The 27,125-nt window shown below is 36.3% G+C and overlaps 2 protein-coding genes across 3 annotated transcripts in view; one reads left to right on the forward strand and one right to left on the reverse strand.

Annotated features, from left to right (window-relative positions):
- Nucleotides 1–1,711: 1,711 nt before the first annotated feature.
- Nucleotides 1,712–10,135, reverse strand: LOC134747514 (palmitoyltransferase ZDHHC23-A). The gene is made up of 6 exons (XM_063682117.1): nucleotides 9,790–10,135; nucleotides 8,596–8,805; nucleotides 8,076–8,153; nucleotides 7,002–7,178; nucleotides 5,434–5,537; nucleotides 1,712–3,611 (listed from the first exon to the last, which is right to left on the reverse strand). The coding sequence occupies exons 1-6, from the start codon at nucleotides 10,113–10,115 to the stop codon at nucleotides 3,571–3,573; spliced, it is 936 nt and encodes a 311-aa protein (XP_063538187.1). The 5' UTR covers nucleotides 10,116–10,135; the 3' UTR covers nucleotides 1,712–3,570.
- A 1,230-nt stretch (nucleotides 10,136–11,365) lies between these two features.
- The window catches only part of LOC134743508 (uncharacterized), a 140,610-nt gene continuing 124,850 nt past the window's right edge, over nucleotides 11,366–27,125 (forward strand). For both annotated transcript variants that reach the window (XM_063676979.1, XM_063676989.1), the window contains exon 1: nucleotides 11,366–11,531. In XM_063676979.1, coding sequence (XP_063533049.1) covers nucleotides 11,523–11,531 — 9 coding nt within the window. In that variant the 5' untranslated portion in view covers nucleotides 11,366–11,522. The remainder of the gene's footprint in view (nucleotides 11,532–27,125) is intronic.

A 27,125-nucleotide genomic window follows, 5' to 3' on the forward strand; every position in this document is an offset into this window, starting at 1 on the left:
GTTTTTATGCATTTTTATTCGTGTTAGGCCGATTAACCATGGAATTTTAAATTAAACAGTAAGTACTTTTTAAACCTAAATCTCTTATAATAAATAGTTGAACTGTAAAGTGCTGTGCTGGTATATAATCCAGATAGGTAAAAGTTCTAAATCTATAGCATAATAAATACTTATTTACAAGTCATTTACAATAATTGAGAAAGATATCAAGTTAAACGAAATCACTTTCTGAGTTACATTATTATAATAACATTATGTAAAAAAGCACAATATTATTATCATTATTTATTAATAGAAACCTGTAAAATGATGTAGGTATGTACTTAATTTAGAACTAAACCATGATTACCATAATTAATTTCTCCGAAATGTAAATGATTAAATTGTAAAAAAAGCCGGATAAGTGCCAGTCGGCCTTGCCCACCGAGGGTCCGTACAAATTTAATTTTTAGTATTTATTGTTATAGCGGCAACAGAAATACATGCTCTGTGAAAATTTCAACTGTCTAGCTATCACGGTTCATGAGATACAGCCTGGTGACAGACAGACTGACAGTGGAGTCTTAGTAACAGGGTCCCGTTTTTACCCTTTGGGTACGGAACCCTACAAACGACTCGAGATCATAGTATCTCTTAGGAGGTTAAGTCCACAACCAATTTAGTAGGTAGGTATAATTTTTTTGGTTATGTCTTTATGGAAGACTTCGAAAGTAAACCTGGTGCAGTCGCCATCAGATATATCGGAGCGGCCAAGGTGCTCAAAAATATTTGAACATGCACTCTATCGCCTTGACAATAGAGGCGTGTTCAGATATTTGTGAGCGCCATGGTTGCTGCGATATATCTGATGGCGACTGTAGGTACATACTTGAACATTAAAGGTCGTGTTACAACACAGGTTCAAAAGAAACAGAGTCCATCTAAGCTATTCGCCTACTTGGCAAGAGACAGTTTGTTAGCGACAGCATAAACGTAAAATTCCTATAGTAGGGGAGCCCCAGCGGGGATTTTTGTAGTTACTCGAGCGTTTTAAATTAAGATATCAGTGATATTTCGCTATCCGTGGTGTCTACCTTAACCGCTTTTAGCCGTCTATGTTGATCCGTTGGTTGGTGGGCAGTAAAAAAAATCGTTTCGTTCGTTCGAAATCAAATTTTCGTGATTTTCGAGGCACGTTTTTTCCTTAGACTGTATCCATCTATTACGGAGTTATCATCTATCTTTGATATACTTGTATCTTGTATTTGCAAGTTCTATTGACGACGACTTTAATTCACTATACGAATTTATACCTTCTTAACTTATTTTTATTATTAAAATATTGACTTAACAATCACGTAGCTAACACCCGTTAATATAATGACCGAGCTATGCTCTAGAAAACTAATTATCCCAAAAATTAAACTAATTTCATCAAGGTTTGCTTCGGAAGTCTTCATATTATTATAATTTTAGAAAGAGAATAAAATAATGTAGCTCTTACAATATCTTAACATTGTATTATAGTATTTTGTAAACTGTAAGGGTACAGTGAAAGGTGTCATCTCCATACAATTTATAACATAAAAATGACAAATGTTGCACAATTGTATTGAATTGACATCTATCAGCGTACCCTGCCAGTTTGAAAATTACTAAAACATTACCCCCTTATTAAGATAAAATTCCCCTCCCCCCCACCCCTTATTAGGAACGTAGGTCTACTAATAAATCTGTATGAGTCCATAGCATAGTGACTCAAAATAAATATTTTTCATTTCATTTCATTAATAAAGCTTAGCAACCTCTCACAAACGTTTGTCAAATTGTGTCTCTTTCTTACAATCAGAAATGTCAATATGACGGATAGGGACATACGATTATCATCGGTTTGTTAAATTTCACACGACGATTATGAATAATGCCATAAATAAATACTAGTCTTGTTTTGAGCGAACGCTATTACCAAAATAATGCTACTTATTATATTACAATCAATCGCTCATGTACGAAATTGCTTTTAGAATTAAACCAGTACATTCAAAAGTACACTACTTAGGATGGTTGCAGGTTTATATTTCTTATCTCCCTTTCTCCAAAGTGTATTTTTTGGCGTTTGGTTTGGCAAAGGGCGTCTTAGTACCGCCGATAACAGTTAAACATATTATAATATAATATGACAACTCATAAAATCCAAAATTCACCATCACCACCGCCCACTGACAAGGTTTACGAATGCAAGATAGGTGTGATAAATATAAGTGGCGGTTAAATAGAACTTTTTGCAGGGTACGAAATTATCCAGATAATTAGTCTTTGATATTTATCGCGATAAAATAAATATCGGATAATTATCTCAGGTATGGATAGTGCTATATATATATTTATTTTTGCTATGTACAAATAAAAACTGAACTAAATTGATTCGTTTTTTTATTAACCACATTATTTATAAGATAATCATCATGTAACAATCTAAATAAATTTCATAAATTTTAGGTTATTATCAAATCGATAATTATCAGGCATAAAAATCACGATAACTATCATTGACAATTATCCTTTGGGACCCTGCTAGGTAGCACTACCTGTGCTACCTAGCAGGTCAAATATTCGCGTTCGCCACACTGCTAAATACGCAGCGTACTACGTAGGCCAACAACACACGAACACGAAGCGAAGCGATGCGGCGCGGGGTGAATCAATCCTTTGATACCGTTAGAAGTGTCCTACGTGGGCGATCTCGTTGCGAATGCGAACGCCGTGGGCCCGCCGCGCCGCTTCGCTTAGCGTACGCGAGATGTTCGCTTACGTAAGACGCTGCGTAAGGCACCAACCTGGCCCTGACTTCCATCTGCAAGCCGTTCATACTTATAGACACTATCCTGCTGTCCGAGGACTGCCAGGATGGACACTATCAGATTGCGTCTCACTCTCATTAAGCAAAATGTGAGACGCAAATACACATTGGCCCCAGATATTGGATAGATGGAACACCCATAATAGCATGATGCAACTGACGGAGCCTCAAGTATATTGCTGATGGTACAATTCCCTATTAATTTTTACACATTTTATACACTTACGTGTTGTGAGGGCCTTTTAACCCTGTGACCGCCAAAGACGCCAACTGACGCGCGCAGCTACGGTCAAATATGAACCTTCATGCATTTCACGATGACGCGCCGTACACGACAGGCGTGACGTTCAACGGGTTAACCTTTTGGACGCCAATGACCGATATATACGCACCGTAGGTTCAACGCCAAAGACCGATTAATCGGTCATAGACCACAAAGCAACAAAGACCTACATGCATATGCATAAAGTTCAATTTCAGTTTTGACGCTTCGGTGACGTGGCGTCTGGATGACGGCTTTTGTGTTTGATACGGCGTCGAAAAGGTTAATCTTATATCCTCCTATGAAAAGCGTACCTAGTCGTATAAAGCCTTACATTTTCGAGTCTCTTAACACAAAACTGCGTTTGTAAGTCGGAAATGAACACTAAATTCATTAATACCACTACAGTAAACTAAAAATACACGATTCAGTCTCGTAAATTGCTTTTTAGTTATATATTATGTTTGTTTCACACATTTAGCACGTTGACTATCTTCCGCCATTGGGGTTCTGAAATCAGAAAAAATAACTCTGATATTAATGTTCTAAACAAGTACGGCGCCATACTTTTTTGATAAACGAACGACCTTGGTCGGTCGAAGTATTAACAGATGGCGTCAGCATAAGTTTTGTGTGTCAATCTCAATCTTACGACTAGTGTCAATTTCTTTTTAATTTTAAGCCCTGGATGCAAGCAATTTAACCTAAATCTAATTGAACAAAACCAGAGACAGGTAAAACCTGTGCTGGCGGCATCTATAAAATCCTTTGATAGTTGCCAACCCCATTGTCCATCCATACCCATTGTCAAACACTAGAGCTTAAAATAGTTTATAACAACCAAACCTGTTATCAAAGATACTTCTTGCCAGTAAAATAAATTAGAGTTAAACCAAAAAAAGTCCGAAAAAGTTTTGACAGCACACAAGCAGTGCAGGTGTTATTTTAAACGTCAAACTTCTATGAAATTGTGACGTATAAATAACACTGGCACTGCGTTTGCTGTCAAAATCTCTGCAGACTTTTCTTGGTCTCTAACTCTAGTATCACTGAAAATCCGCAACATGGCGAATGCCAATTAGAATCTTGTTAGGCTTTATCTATTATTTTTACCGACTGCCGAATGAGGGTTATGTTTTCGAGAGTATTTATGCATAATCTAATTCTTACAACTTTCACAATTTGACAGAGTTCAACCTCCGAGGTGTCAGTTGCGAGTGACATAGGATCAAATTTTTTTCTAACATTTTTTTTTAATGAATAAATTTGATGACTGGCGCCAAAATCAGAGTTCGAAATTATCCAGATAATTATAGTCTTTGATAATAATCGTGATATTTATTCGATAATTATCCGGATAAATATCGGATAATTATCCCAGGTATGGATGGTGCTATATTTATTTTCTTTTAATTCTTTGATAGTAAAAAATATTAATTGTCGCGTTTTTGGCTATGTACAAATAAAAACTGACCTAATATAGATTAGTTTTCTTTAAGATAAGATAAGACATATTTATTTGCAAAAATGTAGTGGTAAACATAGTTGGACAGTGGGTAATATTAAGTGCGTACATTTTACTTAAAGAAGCATGCAAACATTCCTTATTAACTAGGTACTATAACTAAGTATACATATAAAAAGTTATAGAACAATACCATGCATTATTGCAAACCAATCATATAGTATTAGTTAACTTTACATCAGTGAGAACACATATACTAATTATTAATTTCTATCTAAGATATAAAATATATTATAATCATTATTCATCATCATTCATTATTTCCATTATTAATTGTTTATTATTTACGCATGTCAAAAACTCGTCGATTCTGTAAAAACATTTATCCAAGCAAAATTTGTATAATTTGTATTTAAATTGAGGAATGTCAGAGTTTCTTATTGCTACGGGTAAGTTATTAAATATTTTTATAGACATACATAACACATTGTTTGCAAAGAATGCTGTCTTTGAGTGGAAAGGATTAGCCATTGAAATATAAGATCATCATCATGTAACAATCTAATTATATTTCGTAAATTTTAGGTTATTATCAAATTAATTATAGGGCATAAAAATCAGGATAATTATCAAGATAACTATCGTTGATAATTATCCTTTCGAACCCCGGCCTAAATGTATGTAGGGTTGCTTTATTGTGACATTCTCAATCAAAAGGTATCACATTTTCGCTTGCCTAAGGATGCTCTAACAGGTTATTTGTATAAAGATACAAGCAAATTTCGTCATTATGGTAAGCGACAAAGTGGTACCTTTTGATTGGGAACGCCACAATTTATTTAATTGTACTCCTGTTTACTAACTTACCACTGTATTTGGGTATGTAAACCAGCAGTTGATGCAGCAGTACGAACGTGATGATGAGCAGGTACCCCACTCCGTACACCGATGATGCGAAACATATCGCCAAACTGGAAATAAGGGAATAAAGATTTACAGCCTGACACAGGAACTGATTAGTGCTATTTTTTTAAGTGCTTAACATACAAATCCTTATTGAGTAGTGTAATAATCACTTAAAGGTAAACTCCACATGCGACAAAGTTGTGTTGTGATTTTATAGGCAGATAAGAATATAAAATTTTCAGTTTTGATCGTCACTGTCCGCGATACATGCATGACAATACAATATTTTTAATTTTATTTGCTTCTTATCCGCCGTACCTATAGATCTGACAGTAATCACTAATCATATTTTAGATTTTTCGCCACCATCTCCTTTAAATGACAATAAAAATTATCCCAAAATTGGCACCGTGGCACATTTGATGCTGTATGTTTAAAAAGTTCTATGGTATCTATATACATAATATATATTTTTATATAGTAACACACCTTTGTTACCATAGAAATAAGGACAAGTTCCGACATATGTAATTAAGTTTGTGAACTTGTACATGTGTAATTATGTTGGGCAATAACCTTGTTATAAAACTATGAAAACGGATTATATCGCGTATATTGAATTTATAATACATCCCGACGTTTCGAACTCTTTACAGCGTTCGTGGTAAAGAGTGGTAAAGAGTTCGAAACGTCGGGATGTATTATAAATTCAATATACGCGATATAATCCGTTTTCATAGTTTTATTTCATGAGTAACTATCGCGGTAACCGAAGACAATATTATAACCTTGTTATATTTTATTACGATTCTATAAGTGAAAACCTATAATTGGCTTTCTAATTCTATTATAGTTTTTGGATATGTATAGCGCTGTTGGTTTTCCATGTACCAAATTAAAATAAAATAAAATATAATAAAATATTTGGGCACTTTGGCGGTCACTATAGATGACTAAACTTACTCCATCTGACTGTTACTATGTGATGTGGCCGTTACTATCTATAGTATCTATGTATTTGATTAAGAAAAACCGGCCAAGTGCGAGTCGGACTCGCGCACGAAGTGTTCCGTACATACCATTACGCCAAAAACGGCAAAAAAATCACGTTCGTTGCATAGGAGCCCCACTTAATTATATATTTTATTCTGTTTTTAGTATTTGTTGTTATAGCGGCAACAGAAATACATCATCTGTGAAAATTTCAACTGTCTAGCTATCACGGTTTATGAGATACAGCCTGGTGATAGACGGACAGACCGACGGACGAACGGACGGACGTCCAGCGGAGGCTTAGTAATAGGGTCATGTTTTTACCCTTTGGGTACGGAACCCTAAGAATAATAAATAAAATTTATTCAGCAACATAAAGTGACATTTCAATATCCCTGCTGGTGCCTCTTTTTAAGTATTCAGAATACCTGTTGTTAAGAGACAACTGTTCTTCCACAAAGGGTTTACCATCTGGCCGTTTATATCTATTTGATACGTAGTATGTAACGCTTAGAGTAAAGGATTACTAAACTTACTCCATCTGATAGTACACATCCTGGCAGTCTTCAGGCAGCAGGATAGTTCCGATCAGTATGAACGGCTGGCAGATGGAAGTCAGGGCCAGGTTGGTGCCGAACAGCAGGGTGGCGAACGCGAATATTTGACCTGCTAGGTAGCACAGATAGTTTGGTCGGAGCACACAGCAATCCCACCTGCAAATTGTAGAACAAACAGCTTTGATTTTATATCCAAAATGACAGATAGATTCCCCCAATTCGTTCAATTATTTTGTCATTATATCACAAAATTGGTATGAAAGGAGGATGATTAGGTAAGGTAGTAAATTGATTATGTTAAAAAGTCTAATTTAATCGCCACTTTTCATACCTGTCTTGCATTAGTAAAACTTGTCAGTAAGTGATTGTGAATTTTTCACTGTATACCTTGTCATTTATGTACTATTATATACGGTTATGGGCGATCAAAACGTCCATGACTGCTATGTATTGGTACTATTGGTAAAATAGTTAGTTATTTATAAGTAAAAAAAAATACATTGTGGGAAAGGTAGATAAGAAATATAATCCTGCAACCAGTTATCAGATTTTGTTATCCACTAGTAACAACTCAACAAGGCCAACAAGAGCTAAAGTGTAAAACAAAACAACAATTCATCTTCCTCGCGTTGTCCCGGCATTTTGCCATGGCTCACGGGAGCCTGGGGTCCGCTTGGCAACTAATCCCAAGAATTGGCGTAGGCACTAGTTTTACGAAAGCGACTGCCATCTGACCTTCCAACCCCAGGAAACTGGGCCGAGGATTAGTCCGGATTCATCACGATGTTTTCCTTCACCGAAAAGCGATTGGTAAATATTAAATTATATTTCATACATAAGTTCCGTATAATTCATTGGTATGAGCTGGGGTTGGAACCCGCAACCTCCGGATTGCAAGTTGCACGCTCTTACCACTATGCCACCAGCGCTTATATTAAATGAAAACATATTAAAGAAAAAGTCACCAAGCCCTCTAGTAGGGGCCGGATTCGAACCGGCGTTTCCAGCTTACGCAACTGACTACATAGACAAATTTACTGTCACAATACTTACCATATTGAATGGAAGAACCTTTCATTTACTTCAATTTGACATATCTGGCAATAATGTGAGTCTGATGTCAAAACTGGACTGGAATCAAAAGTAAAAGAGGTATTATTTTACATTAATAGATGAGGCAGTTTATACATATATGTATGTATCTTAATAAACCTCTTAATATTAAAAGTTTATTAGTGGCTGTGATGCTTATTTAAGGGCTTATCTTATCATTCCATTCATGAAGAAAAACAAGTTAAAACCATTTTGGAATGCTAAATAAAGCTACTAAGAGTTTTTTTACCTTAAATAATATAATTATAAAACATTTGCGTTTTGAATGTTATACTAAATAATGCTAAAAAAAGTTACTAAGAGAGTTTTTTTACCTTAAAGAATATAATTACAAAACATTTGCGTTTTGAATTTTATACTAAATAACATTAATAGTACAGGTTGATCAAAAATCAATTTATTTTAATTTAACTTTGAGTCTCCCACATAGGTTTCTCTTCATGGCAGCAATTGGGCTTACCTATATTCCTTTCCCTTAGATGACCCAGTTGCTAGTTCAAAGTCGGCAATGGCCTTCATCTTGTAGAAGAAGTAACAAGTGCACGCCACAAGTAAAAGAAACACAAAGTTCTCTGTTTGTGTGATCTCCAGAAGCCGCATCACACCAAACTCGAAAATCAGGAACAGGTATATCCCCGAAGAGAGAGTCCAGGAGAGGAAGAAAGGTGACCTGGAATTGAAGTCAGTTCGAATTACTGGATTTGATACAATGTTGTGCAAAGCATTTTGATTTGTGGATTGTTTTAAATCCCATCCATTAAGGGGTTAAATAAAATAAAATAGATAAATAACTTCAGATAGCATTTGTTTTGACCAGTGGTGGGCGAACTTTCTACACATTGGGCCAGAAAGTTTAAGTAATTTCAGAGGGCCAGAATTGCAGCAAAAATGCATTTTTATTATTCCACGGGATCACGGATCATATACTAATTATTTCAAAGGAACTTCGATGGGCCGGATAAAATTCTATCGCGGGCCGAAGTTGGCCTGCGGGCCGTACTTTGCCCACCACTGATTTTGACCCTTATTGAAGAAAATAATATGCTAACAAGTTAGCAGTTAGCATTACAATTGAGTCGCTTAACTTCAAACTCGGGTAAATCCATCTGTCAGATTATGCAATGTTGGTATTAAGAAAAGGTAATAGGGTAGATATTTGCTGAGAGGGTCGAATGGATTTTCCCGAGTTTGAAGTTAAGCGACACATTTGGTCTTATTTTCATTTACTTAGAAATTCATAAACCTTTGAGTAATCAAAGGCTAATTGTGTAATGTCTAATCTAATTTAATCAACCATTACTATGCATAAATTGACTGAAATAGCTTTGATTTCAGGCAAGGAACTTTGTTGGTTTGACAAGTGATGTAAAATTTCATACCTAGTTCATGTACTAGGAAGTAACTATATGTATAGGTAATGTGTACAAATTAATTCACCTTGCATTTTAGTTCACTTGAGTGGGAGGAGAATGGGCATACTGATTAGCAAATAAAATAATCCAATGTCATACTTTCCTTTTATATAACTTTGGCTCGAATATATAATATGACGTTGAAAATACATGTGATGTAATACATCAAAGTTAACTACAAAAATATTTATAGGAAAAATCACAAAAATACATAAACAAATACCTAAATAATTTGTACTTACCTATTTTTCTGTCGTGGCCTAGAATGAACGTAGAGTGCTCCCATACCTATAGCTACCATGACGACTATTGTCATCGCTCGTGACCACGCGGATAAAAGCAGCAAAAGCGGCAGGATAACAAACGGCAGTATTTTATCCATTTCCACTTTCTTTTTGTTACTTTTGTTTGCTCCGTACGACAGTACTTCTTCCATGTTTTCAGCTGTAATCACCATACAACATATGAATGTCCACCATATACTGCGTGTGATCTTCCCTACATACACGTAAATTGTATTTGTTACGTGGTGGTTAATTTGTATTTTGTAATTTACAAAAACAAACATTAACTCATCGACGTCTAGCGTTCTAGCCGAGAAGCAACAACTTGAAGTTGATGTTTTGATTTGACGTTGACAGTCCGGGGTTGCAAGCGTCAAAAAATCAAGATTATTTTTAGTGTCGCCAAATATGCAGGACAATGAGGGCTGGACGATATCCCTTCGCGCTTACATTTTTTTTAATTTGCCGCCTTTTTCTAATGACAAGATTTGCTTGACCAACTATTTTGCGAGGATATTACCAAGATATTACGTTATTTTTTGCAGTTCTTGAATTAAGTAAGTATTATTGATTTTTTGTTCCGAAACCCATTTCAATAAAAAAAAACTTTAAAGCGCGCTCCAGATTACGCGGCGCGAAGCCGCGAACGCTAGTGTGGAGTCGATTTCGCTGATTAGCGAACTAGACTCCACACTCGCGTTCGCGGCTTCGCGCCGCGATTCGCGCACGAGTGTGGAGGGCCCTATAGAAAACATTATCAATTTAAAAAAATAACGCACATGTCACGGAAATAATTATGTAGTATGCCAAAAAATCACAAATATTTCGTAGTATAACCACCCGATTTTATATTACGGTTTGTTTTGCGGTTTTTGAAATAAGTAAATTGATTTTTTGGTCCTGCTTCATACATTTTTCTCGTAAAATATCATAACTCGACACTCTTTATGCCAAATCGTCCCAAATTCAAAAGTTACCATAACAATGCTGGGCAAAACCTATTTTAATAAAAAAAAATTATAATAACAACTGGTTTCTATGTCAATGAGAGCCGAATTTCAGCACACAATGCGTCATGAAAATAAATAAAATTAGAGCATATTATGAACATTTATGAAACTAAAGTTGAAACATTTGATGCCTCATGGTTTGGTTTTAAAAAACCTCGTAAACCTCGAAGATAGTGATGATTTGTGCGCATTAAGTACCGGATACCTACTGGACTTCGGTGGGTCGAGTAGCAAGATACCTACTTATCGCCGCTGTTGTTTATGCCATTACCTATTCCTATGTAAATCCAGAAGCAATGCCGGGATAATACTAGTTTGACAATTGTCATTGTGTAGGGTAGGTAGGTGGCCTCGGAGCACAGGTCATGTCATAATTAATGCACCCAGCATCATACAAACGATGATACACAGACTTCTACTACGCCTTATGGCATTGTATTAAGGTTCAAGAAAGGTCAGATTAAGTTTCCGTTCGATGGAACATGCGCCTTGCCATCGTCAGTCATCGCCGCGCATGCGTACACAGACGATCGTGTACCGACAACGGCGCACGGCGCTTCACTTCAGTATTGATCGCGCGTTTGACGGTAATAAGCCGTACCGACAATGATTCCGGATTTCGAATGTGTATAACAATAATAAAGACTATTTAGTATGGAGTGAAGTGCTTAATAGTTCATCATGTCGAAGGTGAGTAAGCTACTATTTCAGTAGTTTAGAAAAAAGTTATAGCGCGGTGGAAATCACTGTCAAGTCAAGGACAGGTTTTAAATACGCGCTAAGTTTTGGTTTTTCATAATTTTCATTCGTTGCGAATCGGATTTGTAGATAAAATGGTATACAATTTTATCGAAAGTAAATAAAATTGGCAGCAAAATTCAGCCCTGCGGCCTGAGTATACCCGCAACTCGGGCCGTTTTAACGATGTTTCTTGATTGTTTTTGATTGAAGGGTTTCCTAGTCATTTGGATGTTGACTCGTATATTGCCTCGGCATTGAAAGAAGCACTTGTTAATTTGATGATAATTAACGGGTCAAACGGAGAAGCCAAACAGTTTCCCAATCTATGCCCACTGCGCCTTATAGAATCATGTACATAGGTACATGATTCTATTAGGCGCAGTGGGGGTTGTTGTAGGATAAAGGATAATCTATGTTTGCGAGCTGCAGATGTACATTAAGGAACTAGAGAGCATAAATAGAGAATAACTCTGCTACTTATTCTATTTTGCAATGAAACACTATGGCTGTGGCTTGATTGCAGTTGTCTGGATAAAAAGAAGAGGGTATAACATACCTAGTACATAACCGTCAAAAATTCAAAATAATAGTACTAAAATATGACTAATACGATATAGGTAGGTATCATCGTTTCGAATTGGTAATGTTTATTGAATTGTTTATTGGTGTAAAAATAATCGGAAACTAGGTATATTTTTACATCGTCTGAACTGGATGGATAGCTAGAAACTACCTACAGGTATACATATACTACATAGAACCCTGGCATATTAAAAGGACGCGCGGACGTATGTCGTCTTTATTAAGTTCAGATGTTAATTATTAGGTAAGTACCTAGGATAGGATCCCACCCAGTTACATCAACTGAGTAAAGCCTAAGATATAGGTAAGTACTTAGAAGGGAAGTAAATTTTAAAAACTGGTGAAGATTTCAGTTGAGTTGAATCTGTTGAATAACTTTAGCAACTAACTTCTATGACCAACTTCTTTATCTCGCAATTCGTTAACTTTTTTCGCTCATAAATTGGCAAAACACGTCTACACCGTTAACACCAATTAGGACTCAATTGAATTAGAGCTCTGCTCTGCTGCCTACCTGAATAAGTAGATACAGACAGGTACAGGCATGTGTAAGAATAATGGGTGCATTATCTATCTTTGCTGCATATAACCAAAGAGGATATATAGAGGAGTACTGTCATGTAAATTTTGCAGCCACAGTAAATTCACTGCCATCTATCGACACGCGATTAAAACTAAAAATGAAGATGGTTAAAAATACCATAAAATGTATTTATATATGGATAAAACCGATTGGGTTGGACTAAAGCAAAGGGGGTGCCGACACTTAGAAAAATTTTCATCGGGGTGATGTTATTATGACACGTATTTTTTATTGTGTTATCGTAGAGAATACGCTAAAATAAGCATGTTTTGTAGGAAAAACTTTTCTCTAAAATCAAAAATGGCCGAGATATTTGACCCGCAAGTTGAAACCCATACTTGACAAATTAAAATCAATCATTTGGAACAGTAAATTTAAGTAACAGAGACGAGATAGGTGCGACGACGAGCGAAGCGAGGAGGAGTGTGTTAGGTTGACCGCGATGATCGCGATCAAACAGAGCGCGAAGCCGAGCGAGCGAAGCGAGCGTGCCGCGGCAACGGCCGGCGAGCGCCAGACCAGACATGTTATTGTGCCTACTAAAAAAAAATCTAAGTCTTTTTTTGCACCCCCTTTGCTTTAGGCCAACCCGCACCGAGGGTTCCGTACTTTTTAGTATTTGTTGTTATAGCGGCAACAGAAATACATCATCTGTGAAAATTTCAACTGTCTAGCTATCACGGTTCATGAGATACAGCCTGGTGACAGACAGACAGACGGACAGCGGAGTCTTAGTAATAGGGTCCCGTTTTTACCCTTTGGGTACGGAACCCTAAAAACGATTATTGTTCCAAAAACTTGTTATTTAACTGTACAGCGAATACAATAATTTAAATAAGTTAGTGACGTCACAAAGTTTGTGACTCGATCCTCCCTCCCCCTTGTCACATCATGTCACATTTTTTTGACCCCCTCCCCCCTAAACGTGTGATGTACTTAATGGATGACCCCTTAGTACAAACACAAAATAGAAAATTATACAAAACAGAAGCGTTGCGTTGTAAGCGTTGTGAATGTCTTCTTGCTTGTTAGCTTCTGGATTATGTCCACATTATGTCATATCATTACCTCTAACCCTCGATCTTCATACCATAGAGTAACTTATACTAGAGCGGTACTGTGATAGTAAATTTTGTAACCCCAGTAAATTCACTACCATCTGTCGACACACTTTAAAACTAAAATTGAAGATTTGTAAAAATACGATAAAATGTATTTAAATATAGATAAATGATTTTTTTTATTTGCATTAATTATTTTGATGATTTTGACCCATGTCCCTAACTGATATGCGTTAAAATTGTTAAATAACAAACGAAACCGTCAACGCCATCTATACGACTGTAGGCCAAAACTAGTAGCGCCCTCTGAACGAGAATCAAATTTTCTTGATTTTCGAGGCACGTTTTTTCCTTAGACTGTATCCATCTATTACTATCTTTGTTCATACTTTAAATTGTTCAAGGTTGACACTTGTAACAGTTGACGTTGTAAAATAGATGCAGTTGGTATAAATAGTTATTTGTTTTACAAGGAGGCAAAATTGTTGTTTAACCTCTGATGCTAATATTGATACCCGAGCAAGCGAAATATTCCAAAATTGAACCACGAGCGCAACGAGTTGATGAGTTTTTGTTCAATTACTGTTACATTCTAAAGCTTGTTGTTTCACTTCCCGGCTCCTTATTCAAAATAATCAGAACCACTGTGCCATCATTACTCCGTATAAGGCATAGTTTCTTGCTCTTAAACCACTGATCAGACAAGACAGTCACGGATTAGGTAAATATATCAGATGCGGCACTCCTCTTAAGAGGAAAGAGGACGACGTCACGTAACCGCTTCTCCATACAACGTAGTCCCCATTTTCGTCTCTGGATATCTTAACATTATAGACAATATTTTTAAGTAGTTTGATGTCGTATTAACATACCCCGTTGTTTTTTTTTTTAAATATTATAACTTAAAAGCTTTTAAAAAATTGTATGGACGCATATTCAGAAGGGACGCTAAACTTAAATTTTAAAACTTCCGGCAGTAACATTATAGCACCTCTGGCGAGTTACAGTAAAACCTACGATCAAGCAACAAACAGGATATCATATTTCAAGTATACCAGTGTTGTTACTTGGAAAGATTTTAGAGAAAAGAAGTCATGATCTTACTACTGAACAGATTTTCATCAAAAATAGCTAACTAAGTAAAAGCGATCTATTCATACTTCTTCCCGGACGCAAGATGGGTTTCGAGTGACATATCTCCTAGTATTTTGTTGCGGCAGAACGGTGTGAGTGTGAATGATCTTCGCAGCTTTTTTTGCGAGGCTGATGTCAGAGTCTTCACTTGGCAAAGATGTTATTATTGAAAGCAAAGTTGCTCTATTGGCGAAATCTTCTTTGGGTAACAAGTTAAAACTTTGTGTTGATTAACGTTCTGTATTGCTTGTTATGTACAGGTATATTGTGTTGAGGGTATAGTTGAAGAAACGTTATTAGATACTGTAAGTTCACCCAACAATAGTTCAAAATAGAGATGGGCCGAATATGGAGTTTGCCGAATACGAATATTTGGCCGAATGTTTGGTTCATGTGAATCATTCTAATTGCTGTGAATGCTTAAATGGCTCCTGTGATGTTGCTTATGTCCATGGGCGACGGTGACCGCTAAAACAGGCGGCTCGTCTGCTTGTTTGCTATCACATAAAAAAAACAATGGGAAAACGATTTTAATTACATTAGCAGCTAAAGATGAATCGATTCCTAGGCAATTCCCTATAAACGACAAAGATAGAAGGCATGGGACTCGCAAACAAATTTAAATAGAAGATTAAACAGAGACAAAACCAAAAGGTAGGTAGGTAAGTTACGTATGAAATGAAAGGTTTCCTTCTAGTTTTGACGACGAGATGCAAGGTAGATGAACTATGTTATGAAAAACAGTACTGGACTTGGTTTGAATCATCTTAAATCACATGTAATGAAAACGAATTAAAAATTGTAAGGATTTCCTGATTGCGTCTTCCAAACCCAGACCCCTTAAAACAGGAGTAGGTATTTGTATCTCAAATACTTCCCTCACATTGTCAATAGAATTTTTACGGCAACTCCTAATTAACGTAATACCTACTACCGCTAAAAAGGAAAGGTTAAGCACAAACCATTCCCATGATGGGTATTCACAAAGCCCATCGTCGATGTATTAAAGGCTGACCAGTTTAAATCTGGCCTTCGATGGCATAGTTACAAATAATTTATGGCAATGGCAAATATAATCATCATCATCATTTCCATCTTTTATCGCTCATTGCTGAACTTAGGTCTCTCTTCGAGTACGCCACTTGTCTCGGCTCTGAGCTAATCTCATCCAGAAGTGACCCGCAATCTTCCGAATGTCGTCCACCCAACGAGCTATGGCGGCGGGGCGGCTACCATTCCGTTAACATTTTGGTCCACTTTGGCAACATGCCCCGCCCAATTCCATTTCAGTTTGATAATGACGTATCCCATGTCATTCGTCACGTGGTCTTGAGGCTTAATGCCGAGCATGGCGCGCTTAGGCACCGTAGGTCATGGTGGGTAGGACACATTGGCTAAATAGGAGTTTTCAGGGATTGTGGAATGTTAGCGGGTTTGAGGGTGACCGCTAGCTTATTGAATGCCGCCCAACCCAGCTGGAGTCTCCTGGATATCTCCTTCTGTTGGTAACTTGGTAGTCAAATTATAAGTATAAACGGGATAAGGGAAACTTCCTTGCTTCCTAGTGTTTGCTAGCCTAATTCCAATAGATGACAGCCCGTTTGTCTCTTTAGCTTGAAATTAACTTACAAGAACCTAGCCGCCTCCATACAATGGTCGTTAACATTGTTATTTCAGCATGTCATTTTAAAAAGAGCGCATGTATAACTTCGATTGAATAGGGGGTTTTTGGCGGTGGGTTCTTGAACGTTGCAACTATTGGGACAGTGTCCAGCATTGGGATATTCACGTTACTTAGTCGGTTTAGTGAATAACTTTCGTAGATAGGCAGCACGCGGAACGGAGTCGTGATTATTGCGTTTCGGACAATCGGGCAATCGCTTTTTTGCTGGCAGTTTAAAAAATAAAACAAATGGATGGAGATTTAAGGTGTGTGACCAACAAAGCTAACAGGGCGGACACGTCATGGTACAGAAATTTCAGACACGTTTTATAGTGTCTTAATGTGTGCACGATAAGCACGATCAGCACAATATTATACCAATATGCATCAATGTGTGTGTAAATGTTACTTACGGCAGTCGATATCGGATATGATTACTAATAAGTCCCGTTTTACATATATATTTTAACTGAAAAAATGTTTAATGATAAATGAAAACTTTGAAATAACAAAGAAGGACTTTATGCCATATGGTACTCTCTTGCAGGTGCTTTTCTCCAAGGATTGGCGGATAATGTCAAAACGCTTCAACCGTAACGAAACAAAATAATAAAAAAACTCACCTAATACATATTCTTTACTTTCTTATAGACTTCAAAAACTGGTGATTTTTATTGCGATTGGCTCTTCTTTTCAAAAGTTTGCCCAACACATTGGTATAGTGATTAAAAACTCACTTTATGACATAAAGTTTATGTCACTGGACCGTATTGACCGTAATCAGGCGGGATGTAATAACAAGCCATGCAAGCAATGGCCGGATGCCGGTCCCAGTAAATGCTAGGTATTCTAACGGCTTTGGAGTGAAATGAATAGGAAATCCCTAATTAGGAATTAGCTCACTGCATATACCTACATATTCTTGGTAGAATCATTGTTTTACAACAGACGATCCCAGGCAATTAAGCGGCGCCCAAACTGATCCATAGTTTTACAAATAAACTGGTTATTTGTTCTTCGAATAGTAATTGGCTGAATATTCAAGTACCGTTGATGTTTAAAAATTAAAGATGTACTTGAAGATGCTTACTGAGATAGGCCACGTCCCGCCAGTCTAAAATAAATCTCAGAAAAAAGGAAAAAAAAAGGATCCACATTTTCGTATCAAACATAAAAAGTCTTGACTAGTCTTGAGTACTCATCAGGAGGAACCTCGCTAAAAATTTATAGGTACCCAGTCAGTAATTAATAATTTCACCGATTCGATAGTGTTGCCGCTTAATTGAATTGATTTGATTCAATTTTCCAAGACTAAATGTTTCGTAAAGCCATCGCGGCTGCGACAGATACGCGCGTACGTACGCGTTTCGCCATTTGTACGGTTCTGACCGCGTACAGCATTTTAACTGACCATTGGTCATTCTTATCTCGTCGCAATAAGATTAAGGTACAGCTCAGGAGCTCGGGAGTCAGCTTTTTTTTATGATAGTACCTATTCAATTTGGTTACGCGAACGCTGGGAACAAGATATGTTGGGCGATATTATCGTAGAGCGCTACTGTACTGGTTCACACGAGCAAACAACTCAGCAATTTAATCGATAAGAAATGGCACTGCGATTGCACTAGGCTTTAGGGCACTGCTATTAAGCAAAGTATTGATTTCTGTGTAAACTCCTAGTTTGGTAATATTGTATGCTTAGATAAATCGACAAGTGATTAAGTGTTGTGATATTTTTATGACATTACAATAGTGGTGTGTTTTTATGTTGAACAACCGTATGATGCAAAAAGTCGTTGCTGCTGAAAATAGACTTCTGTTGAACGCCACGTTTCTAAATAACCCTGATCTGCAAAACATATAAAATGTTTACTAATTAAGAGACAGTATTAACACTAAAGATATTTATAAACTGTAATAGAAAGCCCTCCAGTGGTGAAGGCCGGATTCGAACCGGCGTCTTTAGCTATCGCGGCTAACGCCATGAACCCCTAGGCCACCTCGCCACGGCGGTACCCGTCCCAATTTCTCGACTATATGCCATTTTAGTAAGACTAGGCGTCTTTGACCAGCTCTAAGGGCAAGCAGTGCGCGCTTGCACCTCCTAAACGAATTCCTTACGGAATTACAGTTTACCACACACGCAGTCTATTACAGTTTACATAATTTATATATATTTAGTATTGTGACTACTTAAAAAAACACAAATCAAAAATATTTTATAAAATAATTTGATTTGTTCCCAATCTTGTTCACTAAAGATATTCTTTAATATTACCTCGTTATTCTTAATTAGGATTACTTTTTATTGCCCTCACAGTGAATAGGATGAGAAATTACGTGGTTCATTTAAAACACAATGACAATGACATTGAGTATCAATTATCGTTACAAGTAGTACAAGTACAAAACGCCTCGGCATTTGGGATATAAGAACGTGCGAAAGCCTTTACAATAGCTTTAAGAGCTGCAAAAAGTAGCATCATTGTATAAGGAATACTTGAGATATGTCTTTCTTTGATGGAAACTGTATTATAGCCTTATGTCTACGAACTGATTTCGTTTGCGAGCTAACGGCTTGAGCAAAAAGTGCACAGTTACCTGAAGTTGGCCGCGTTATCGAAACTAGGTATCATAATGAGGTAGTATGGATAGGTTGGTTGTATTCGTCTTTACCCGACTAAACGCGGAATATGAGTGATATGACTTCAGTTTCGTTTCTGTTAAATGACATGTACAGAGTCTTAAAAACTGCCGTGCTTAAAGAGAAAATCTAAAAAAAATGCCGTATCAAAAAACATGCGTGCGAAAAATGTATGGGAGATACGGCAATGGACCTGCTGTCATGTGCCGTGTTTTTGATCAGAAAAGAAAACACGTGACTTGCTGTATTTTACGGCAATTGTCGTAGCAGGACCAACGCTGTATGAGTTTGCACAATTTCAGTATGTATACGTTTGTATCGTTATTTCTTGTGTACCTATACTCTATAACTACTTCGGATTCGATGATTCTACAGTCTGTTTGTCTATAAACTCGTCGTAGCCAAGCTGAACCCAAAATGACAACTGATTGGTGTAAAAGTGGACTTTTAAGCGACAGGCAAAAATATTGGACAATTACGCAGGTAAAATACATTAAATAACCAATACTTTATATGTGCCGAATGAAATAACAGGATGGCAGGAGGACAGTCCTGCTTGTTTTATAGCAACCGGTTGTTTCTGGTTTCAGTGGTTTCCGCATCCACATCAGATCCAAGGTTTTTTTTTTGCGTGGCGCTTGGCCGTTCGTTTCCAAACTGGCTTTCATCACGATCGATATTTTGTAACAACATTTATATCAATTATAGTTTCAGACGTATAAGATTTTAAACAAAATTGATTTTATTTCGATTTTGTACGTTACTGAAACGGATTATAACTTAAATTTAAATGACCTTGTTTTTAACTTGGAACGACAAGATTTTAATAAGTGTTGGTAATTTATGTTATTATTTTTAGCCAGTATTTAAAAAGCATATAAATAACATATAACACAGTAAGCTTATATTAAAATTAAGTGAGTTTAAAGTTTGGAGGACGATATCAACCAAGTTAATATTTTAAAATACACATCTACATAAAAATAAAAGGAAACATTGTTACCATTATTTAAACAGTTTAACGTGCTAACAGGCAGGCATAGTTTACAAAATATTTATATTCGTGGTTCGCTGAAATAGCTCTCAGATTCTTACGCAACTTTCATGGCGCTGTTCGCGTAAACAAATCAATGCACTTGCGAAATAATAGATTTGTTTTGCATTTGTTTAAGAGGCCGTAGTCGATTTTGGAGCAAAAATGTAAAATTGATAGATTTAGTCGTTGAAATTATACACGTTTTGTTACGTAATATCTAAATAACAAGTATTGATTTCTATTAGCACGTCTTCTCATCTTGCCTTTTAATAATGAGGTCGCGAGCGTGCGTCACCGGTAATGCATGAAGAGAAGGGGCAGTTTTTAAAAATTCATCAAAAAATCATGGTGGTAAATTATACAAATTGATGTATAAGAATAGTTTCAGCAAATGTTGTAGATTGTTTAAGTATCAAAATTACGTTGAAATTAAGTCGATTTTTAGAGAAATTGTCACTTGTTTTGAAGTAATTTCTGGAGAAAATTGATTTCGTCTAACTTTCATTTACACTACTTCAAAGTCATAATAATAAAAATGTAGTCTAATAAACGTCAAGTACAGGATATGTGTAATACAAAATTACCATGTTTAGCAGTCCAAACTTTACGGAATTTACAAATAAGAGCGACAAAATCAGTGCTTTACGCGCGTTTACCTAAACGTCCATCAGAAAAGCAAACATTACTAATTTAGTGAGTCTGTTTTCAAAAAATTGATCTGATAAAAGGTAAGATAAGAAGACGTGCTAATAGAAACTAGTACTTGTTATTTCAATTAGGTAACAAAAGGTGTACAATTTCACCGACTAAATCTATAAATTTTACATTTTTGCGACTAAAATCGACACCGGCCTCTTAATGCGTTATTTCCAGGTAGCCGTCTACCGTCAACTTTTTTTACTCTATTTTTAAATTTGGACTTTTTGACTTAAAGGTCTTCAACGTAATTTGTTAATAAATTTACGAAGAATTGTAGTTCACTTATTTTATTGTACGATGTGGTGTAAGGGTTTAACTCGCATTATTCAATATTTTTACGAAATGCCACTTCGCGGCTCGTATCGGTAATTGCCTATACAAACTCGTTTCGTCGAATTATGAGTATCATGGCCCCTATGACATTTTTTTCAAGTCTCTTTTAGATGGGATTAATTTAAAAAATAATTATGGAAATATGTTTTTATCCTATTTGTATTACTAAAATGTTATATTTATAAATCTTCCTAGAAATGTCTACAGACATTTTACGTGGCGGCAAATCCATATAATTTAAGTAAACATGAACTGTCATAGGGAGAGGGACCATTATTCGACGCCATAGTTATATCTATCTTTGTTCGACGCGAAAGGTATAAGGCTAGGGTAAAATTGAATGTTCTTGAATTACTGAATACTGTTATTGAATGTCTTGTATTGTAAGCACGTCGATGACGATTTAAGAATTAAAAAAAAAATTTTTAAATTGAAATGCAACGCGCTAAGTCCCGAGAAAGCCCAATGCAATGCACTTAGAACTTTCTCCGTTTGCCTGTGAAGAATATTTAGTCGTCTTTCTCAGAATAACGATTCAGATATCGTAAAACAGTCTGACTATAATCGTAGTATGATCTACATTTTCAATCCGTAATTAAGCATAATTATAAATAATAATTCTGCCTATATACGTCCCACTGCTGGGCACAGGCCTCCTCTCATGCGCGAGAGGGCTTGGGCTATATGTAGTCCCCACGCTAGCCCAATGCGGATTGGGGACTTTCGGGCTATAGACAATGCATTTGTTTTTAGGGTTTCGTACCTTAAAGAGAAAAAAACGGAGCCCTTATCCTTATAGGATCACTTTGTTGTCCGTCCGTCCGTTCGGCAGTCTGTCTGTCAAGAGTCAAGCCGCTTTATCTCCGGAACGCGTGGAGGTATCGATTTGAAATTTAAACTCAGGTCTACAGTCCCTTGAAGCTGTGAAAAAATCAAACTTCTAAATTAATGTAAAAAAAGATACGGCCGTTTATGCTACAAAAAACGTATATTTCGGGACTCTCAAGGGAATCAAAATTTATAGGGTACTTTCCGTTGACCTAGAACTATGAAATTTGGCAAGTAATATCGTCTTATACTACAAGTACAGGGAAAAATCTGAAAACTATAGATTTGTAAAAAATAAATAAAATAAAAATAAGATAATTTTGTCCGGGTCCCTCGGCGGGCGAGTCCGACTCGCACTTCTCCAGTTTTTTTAAGACTGTGTCAGTGTGCACACAAACAATGCCCTCATTGGTACAATTGATATGTAATTTGATTGCTTAATTCATTCATGTGCCTAAAATTATTCAACTGCGTTCAGTTTTATTTAAATCGTGACATAAAAGGTCGCCATTGTCTTTTTACCCGACCTACGTGTTTTTTTTATCGTAGCGTAGCCTCAAATTTTTAAATCAATTTTAATCACTGAAGTGTCAATCGATTGGTTTTTCTTGGTGGAAGACATTTTGAATTGGTTAACAAAAAAATTGGCCAAGAGCATGTCGGGCCATGCTCAGTGTAGGGTTCCGTAGTTACCATTCTGTGAGAATAAGCTAAACGGGGGCTATTAGTAGGTAAGTTATCATGTATATTTTATGCATAAGGGAGTACCTTTACAGCGCAAAAGTGGCACACATGGTGAAACCATAAGGGTTCCTAGTTGACTACGGAACCTCTCTCAAACGGGGGATTTTAAACGGATATAAATTCAAGCTAAAGTTTACGGTTTCAAACTTTTAACTTGAAATAATTAAACATTGTTGACTAAGTTAGTGATAAATAAAAGTTAACACAGGTGGCAATATTCATAAAACTAATACGCATGTTACGTGTGAGCCTTGATATTACAATAACAATAATTTTACTAATTTCTATATTATACACATTTTTCTCTAGTCACAGGTTACAAAGATTAAGGAAAAAAGATACCGATATGATTATTCGAGTTCCTGCGTTACGTTGCAATCAAGTGGGATGTTTTTTTTCATGGAATCTGATAATAACACAAACTAAACCAATTAGATGTTGTAAGCTAATTACGATATTTCTCATCACACTTGGTCGAAAAAGGTCTTATTTCATGCAGGTGTACTGAAGGACAAAGGCCTAAGATATTGTTCCTAAGGTGTTGATAGAGTTATGGATTCTGAAGAAAAAAAGCTAATAACTCACTCATGAGTTACAGCTTTTTTATGTCCATAAATTTCTAAGTAGGTAGTACCAGCCGAGTCACGTAATATTGTATTATATTTAACACCTGATCGTCAGACATGTTTTCTATTTGTGGGAGCGATTAGGTAAACTCTAAGGTAAATATTGACTTGTCATGTTGTACTGTCCGTCTGTGTATAAGCGAAAGTTTATGGGAGTTACTTTCTATTTTAGTTATCTAAGTACATAAATGCTTGTAATCAATATTATTTGTACCATTAACAAACAAAAAATCGTTGCACAAATATGAAAATTTATGTTTCTTAATTTAAAATTATCGATTCACAATGCACCAATAGATAGCGAAAAAAAATTTATTTGGGAACAATAGACAACACACACAATAGTAATAACAAATTAATTATCGTTCAAGGTACAAAAAAGGCGATAAAGTATACATATAAATATTATAGTTTCCCTATATTTACCTCAACTACAGATAAATAAAGTTTAATAAATATGTTAATTTAATAACTACATAATTAAATCTTCGTTTGCAGCGATCATTAGTTTATAATTATCGGAATTTAATCATGCAGCTTCCAAAATATCTGCTTGTGTTCTCATCCGATTACAATCTAAAATATTTCTTACAACCTTGTCGTCTGTAGTATAATACCTAACTTCAATAAAATAAAAATTACATTTGCTGGCGCGTACTATCGCGTTGTAGGTAGTTGATTTATTTCACTGTTAATGAATTATACTAAGAAAGAAAAAAAAACCGTTTATGATTACATACTTATACTAAAATGCGGACATGTAATGCGGAGGGAGAAAGTCATGTGACGAGAAAGGTATTACGAATTAATGTGGAGGGAAGTAACGGGAGAGGAAAACCGAGGAAAAGGTGGATGGACTGTGTGAGAGATGATAATGATGAGATTACGGGCGAGAGGGAGGTATGGAAGACAAAGATATGCTGCGCCGACCCCAAATGAATGGGAAGGGCAAGCGAATAATGACTTATACTAAAATCACAAGTATTCTTATGAATGGTAATGTAAGCAATGTAACGGCCCCCGGTATTTTGCAAAACAATACAAAAAAAACACCACGTTAAGTCCCGTTAAAATTAAATTTCGGCAAAAAAATAACGGAATCTAGTGATCCTTGGCAAATCTCTTTCGTTCAGTTAATGTTACTCGTGGTGCGTGCGATGTAGAACAATTTAGGTACAGCTCCCTTTTTGCTCTAGTGTAATTGTGCCATTAGGCCGTTGTTTCGAACTAGTGCCCAGCAATCGAAATCTATCAACAAAATCTAACCCTAATTTATTTAATTGCTCTGGTGATTAGGCGAATAGAACTAGGTCGGTGGTTCAAAGGAACCTGAACTGAAAGCATTGAACGAATGAACAAACGATCGAATGATCACGAATGACATTGTGAGCACTCACGTTCGTTCGGCGCATTCACTTTGACTTAGGAGTTGAAGGTATTCAGCGTTAGGGTCTGCACAGACGATGCAATTTAACTAAACTGTAGAATGAACTGTCGCCTGTGGTATTTCCGGACCGATACGACTTTCAAACCTTCAAGAAAAGAGCGTACACCCATCTTAAAGGCCGGTAGCGCACTTTAAATCCCTCTGGTGTCTTTGGGCGACGGTAATCGCTTACCATCAGAAGATTCGTCTGCTCGTTTGCCTCCTATATAAAAAAAAACTGAGACTACATAATTTGGTGTGACCGTGTCACCCTATACTTAATGTACCTATTTGAACAAAGTTGCGTTCTATAATTTTAAAACTAGCACGGGACTTAATCGCGTAATATTTGGATTTCCTAGAGAAGACAAAATTTATCAAAAGCATTTTATGTTTTTCTAATAAAGGGATCCACCATTAAGGAGATTCACTGTTTGCCTCAATTAATCCTCAACGTCTTAATAAACCGTTTCCAATTGTAATCCACTTTGTCTTGGCATTGTGCTCTGTGCGGCTCAGAATTCGTACGTGAATACACGTATTGATTTTACGATTGATTCGGTCTGCTGCCGCCATGCTAATGGATTGACCGCGACTTTTCGTCGTCGACACAGATTATATAGAACTTTGGCAGATGGTGCATTCTCGTAGATACTGTTATGTTTGAAGTCGGTGCCTGAGATGAAGAAGAACACAAATCACCAAAAGTGAAATACGCGTTGTTGAAGAGTTCCGTTCTGGACTTCATCAGCAGTTCCACTTTATCAAATGACACTTGTTTGAATGCAAATGCTTGATTTATTGATGAAAATATCAAAATCGCTGAGGGTTATAGGCATTAACTTTTATTAAGGGATGCATTATTTTATAATAGAATTCGTCTTGCGTAATAATAATAAATAAAAATATCCTATTTTACAGCATTCAATACAGGTAGGAAACTAATTTAAAATACTCGCTAAAGATACTTTTTTTATTTTAACACCAATGTTTATGGCAATAAGCTCATACATGTTAATAAAACTCCGCTCCATTCGCATTTGCGAAGTTTAATTATTCCGAGAACCGGAAAACGAGTCGTGATACTCGTGAGTGGTAAGTAAAAGGTCAGATACGCATCGCAAAAAATATCTGGCGCCTGAGACTCGGAGGCCTACTCCGTTCTTATAATTAGATGAGGATTTTGGTCTTGATACGACCTTGAGTCGTCTCATCAGGCATCATGCGAACAGCAATAAGTGCGAGCGTGATGCTTTATAAAAAGGCTACCGATTGCATTTTGTGAGGACTAATCAGCGTTAGCGGCTAACGCGGCTGCGGCTGACTTCAGTACCCTAACCATGAGATATGGGTCTCAAACGCGTCAACTCCATCAACGCATTGCATCTCGCTTGCACCAGTGTCAGTAGAGGGAGATGAATTGTAAGTTAGTTTAGGCAGTCGTTAGCGAATATGTCAGTGTCAAACTCGTAGTAAGTATACTTGTATCAAAATGCGATGAAAATCATAAAAACCATATCAAATTGTTAAAACAGAATCAACCTCTCGACTCGTACACGGTTAGCTGACGTTCCGTAAACTTTATTACAAAGATATAGGGAGCCACCTTTGGTCAATTTACAGTAATAATTGTTTAATACTTAATTGATTTCATCGCCTGCACCATGGTATATCTTTATTTATGATAATCTTAACACTTGTCGGAAAAAACCGCGTAGGTTATTCATTTAACTTTTAAGCTTTAAAAAAACCCTGAATTACCGTACTTCCTACAGACAATTTCATATTAATAAATACATCTTTCATCAGAACTTTTGTGAAAGAAATATTGATCATAGTATAACTGCATAATGTTTGTTGTTATTAGTCAAAGTAATATCGACTTTAACAACCAAAAACTAAGACTCGAATATATGTAGTATGAAGCTTAGAATAAATTTAAAAGTGGAAAAATTACTGCCTTGGGTGAGACTTGAACTCACGGCCTCTGGTTGAAGTTAAAGTCTCACCCAAGGCAGTAATTTTTCCACTTTTAAATTTATTCTAAGCTTAATAGCATCGATCGCAGACGTTTCTGCTTGTTAAAAATTAATATGTAGTATGAATTATCTCAGATAATTTTTTGGGCTCGGGCCCTAATCTTTTAACAAAATATATTGTTTCCTTATAAATATAAATTAAGAT

The sequence above is a fragment of the Cydia strobilella genome, chromosome 1 (genome assembly GCF_947568885.1).
Source record: "Cydia strobilella chromosome 1, ilCydStro3.1, whole genome shotgun sequence".
NCBI classification, from domain to species: Eukaryota; Metazoa; Arthropoda; class Insecta; order Lepidoptera; family Tortricidae; genus Cydia; species Cydia strobilella.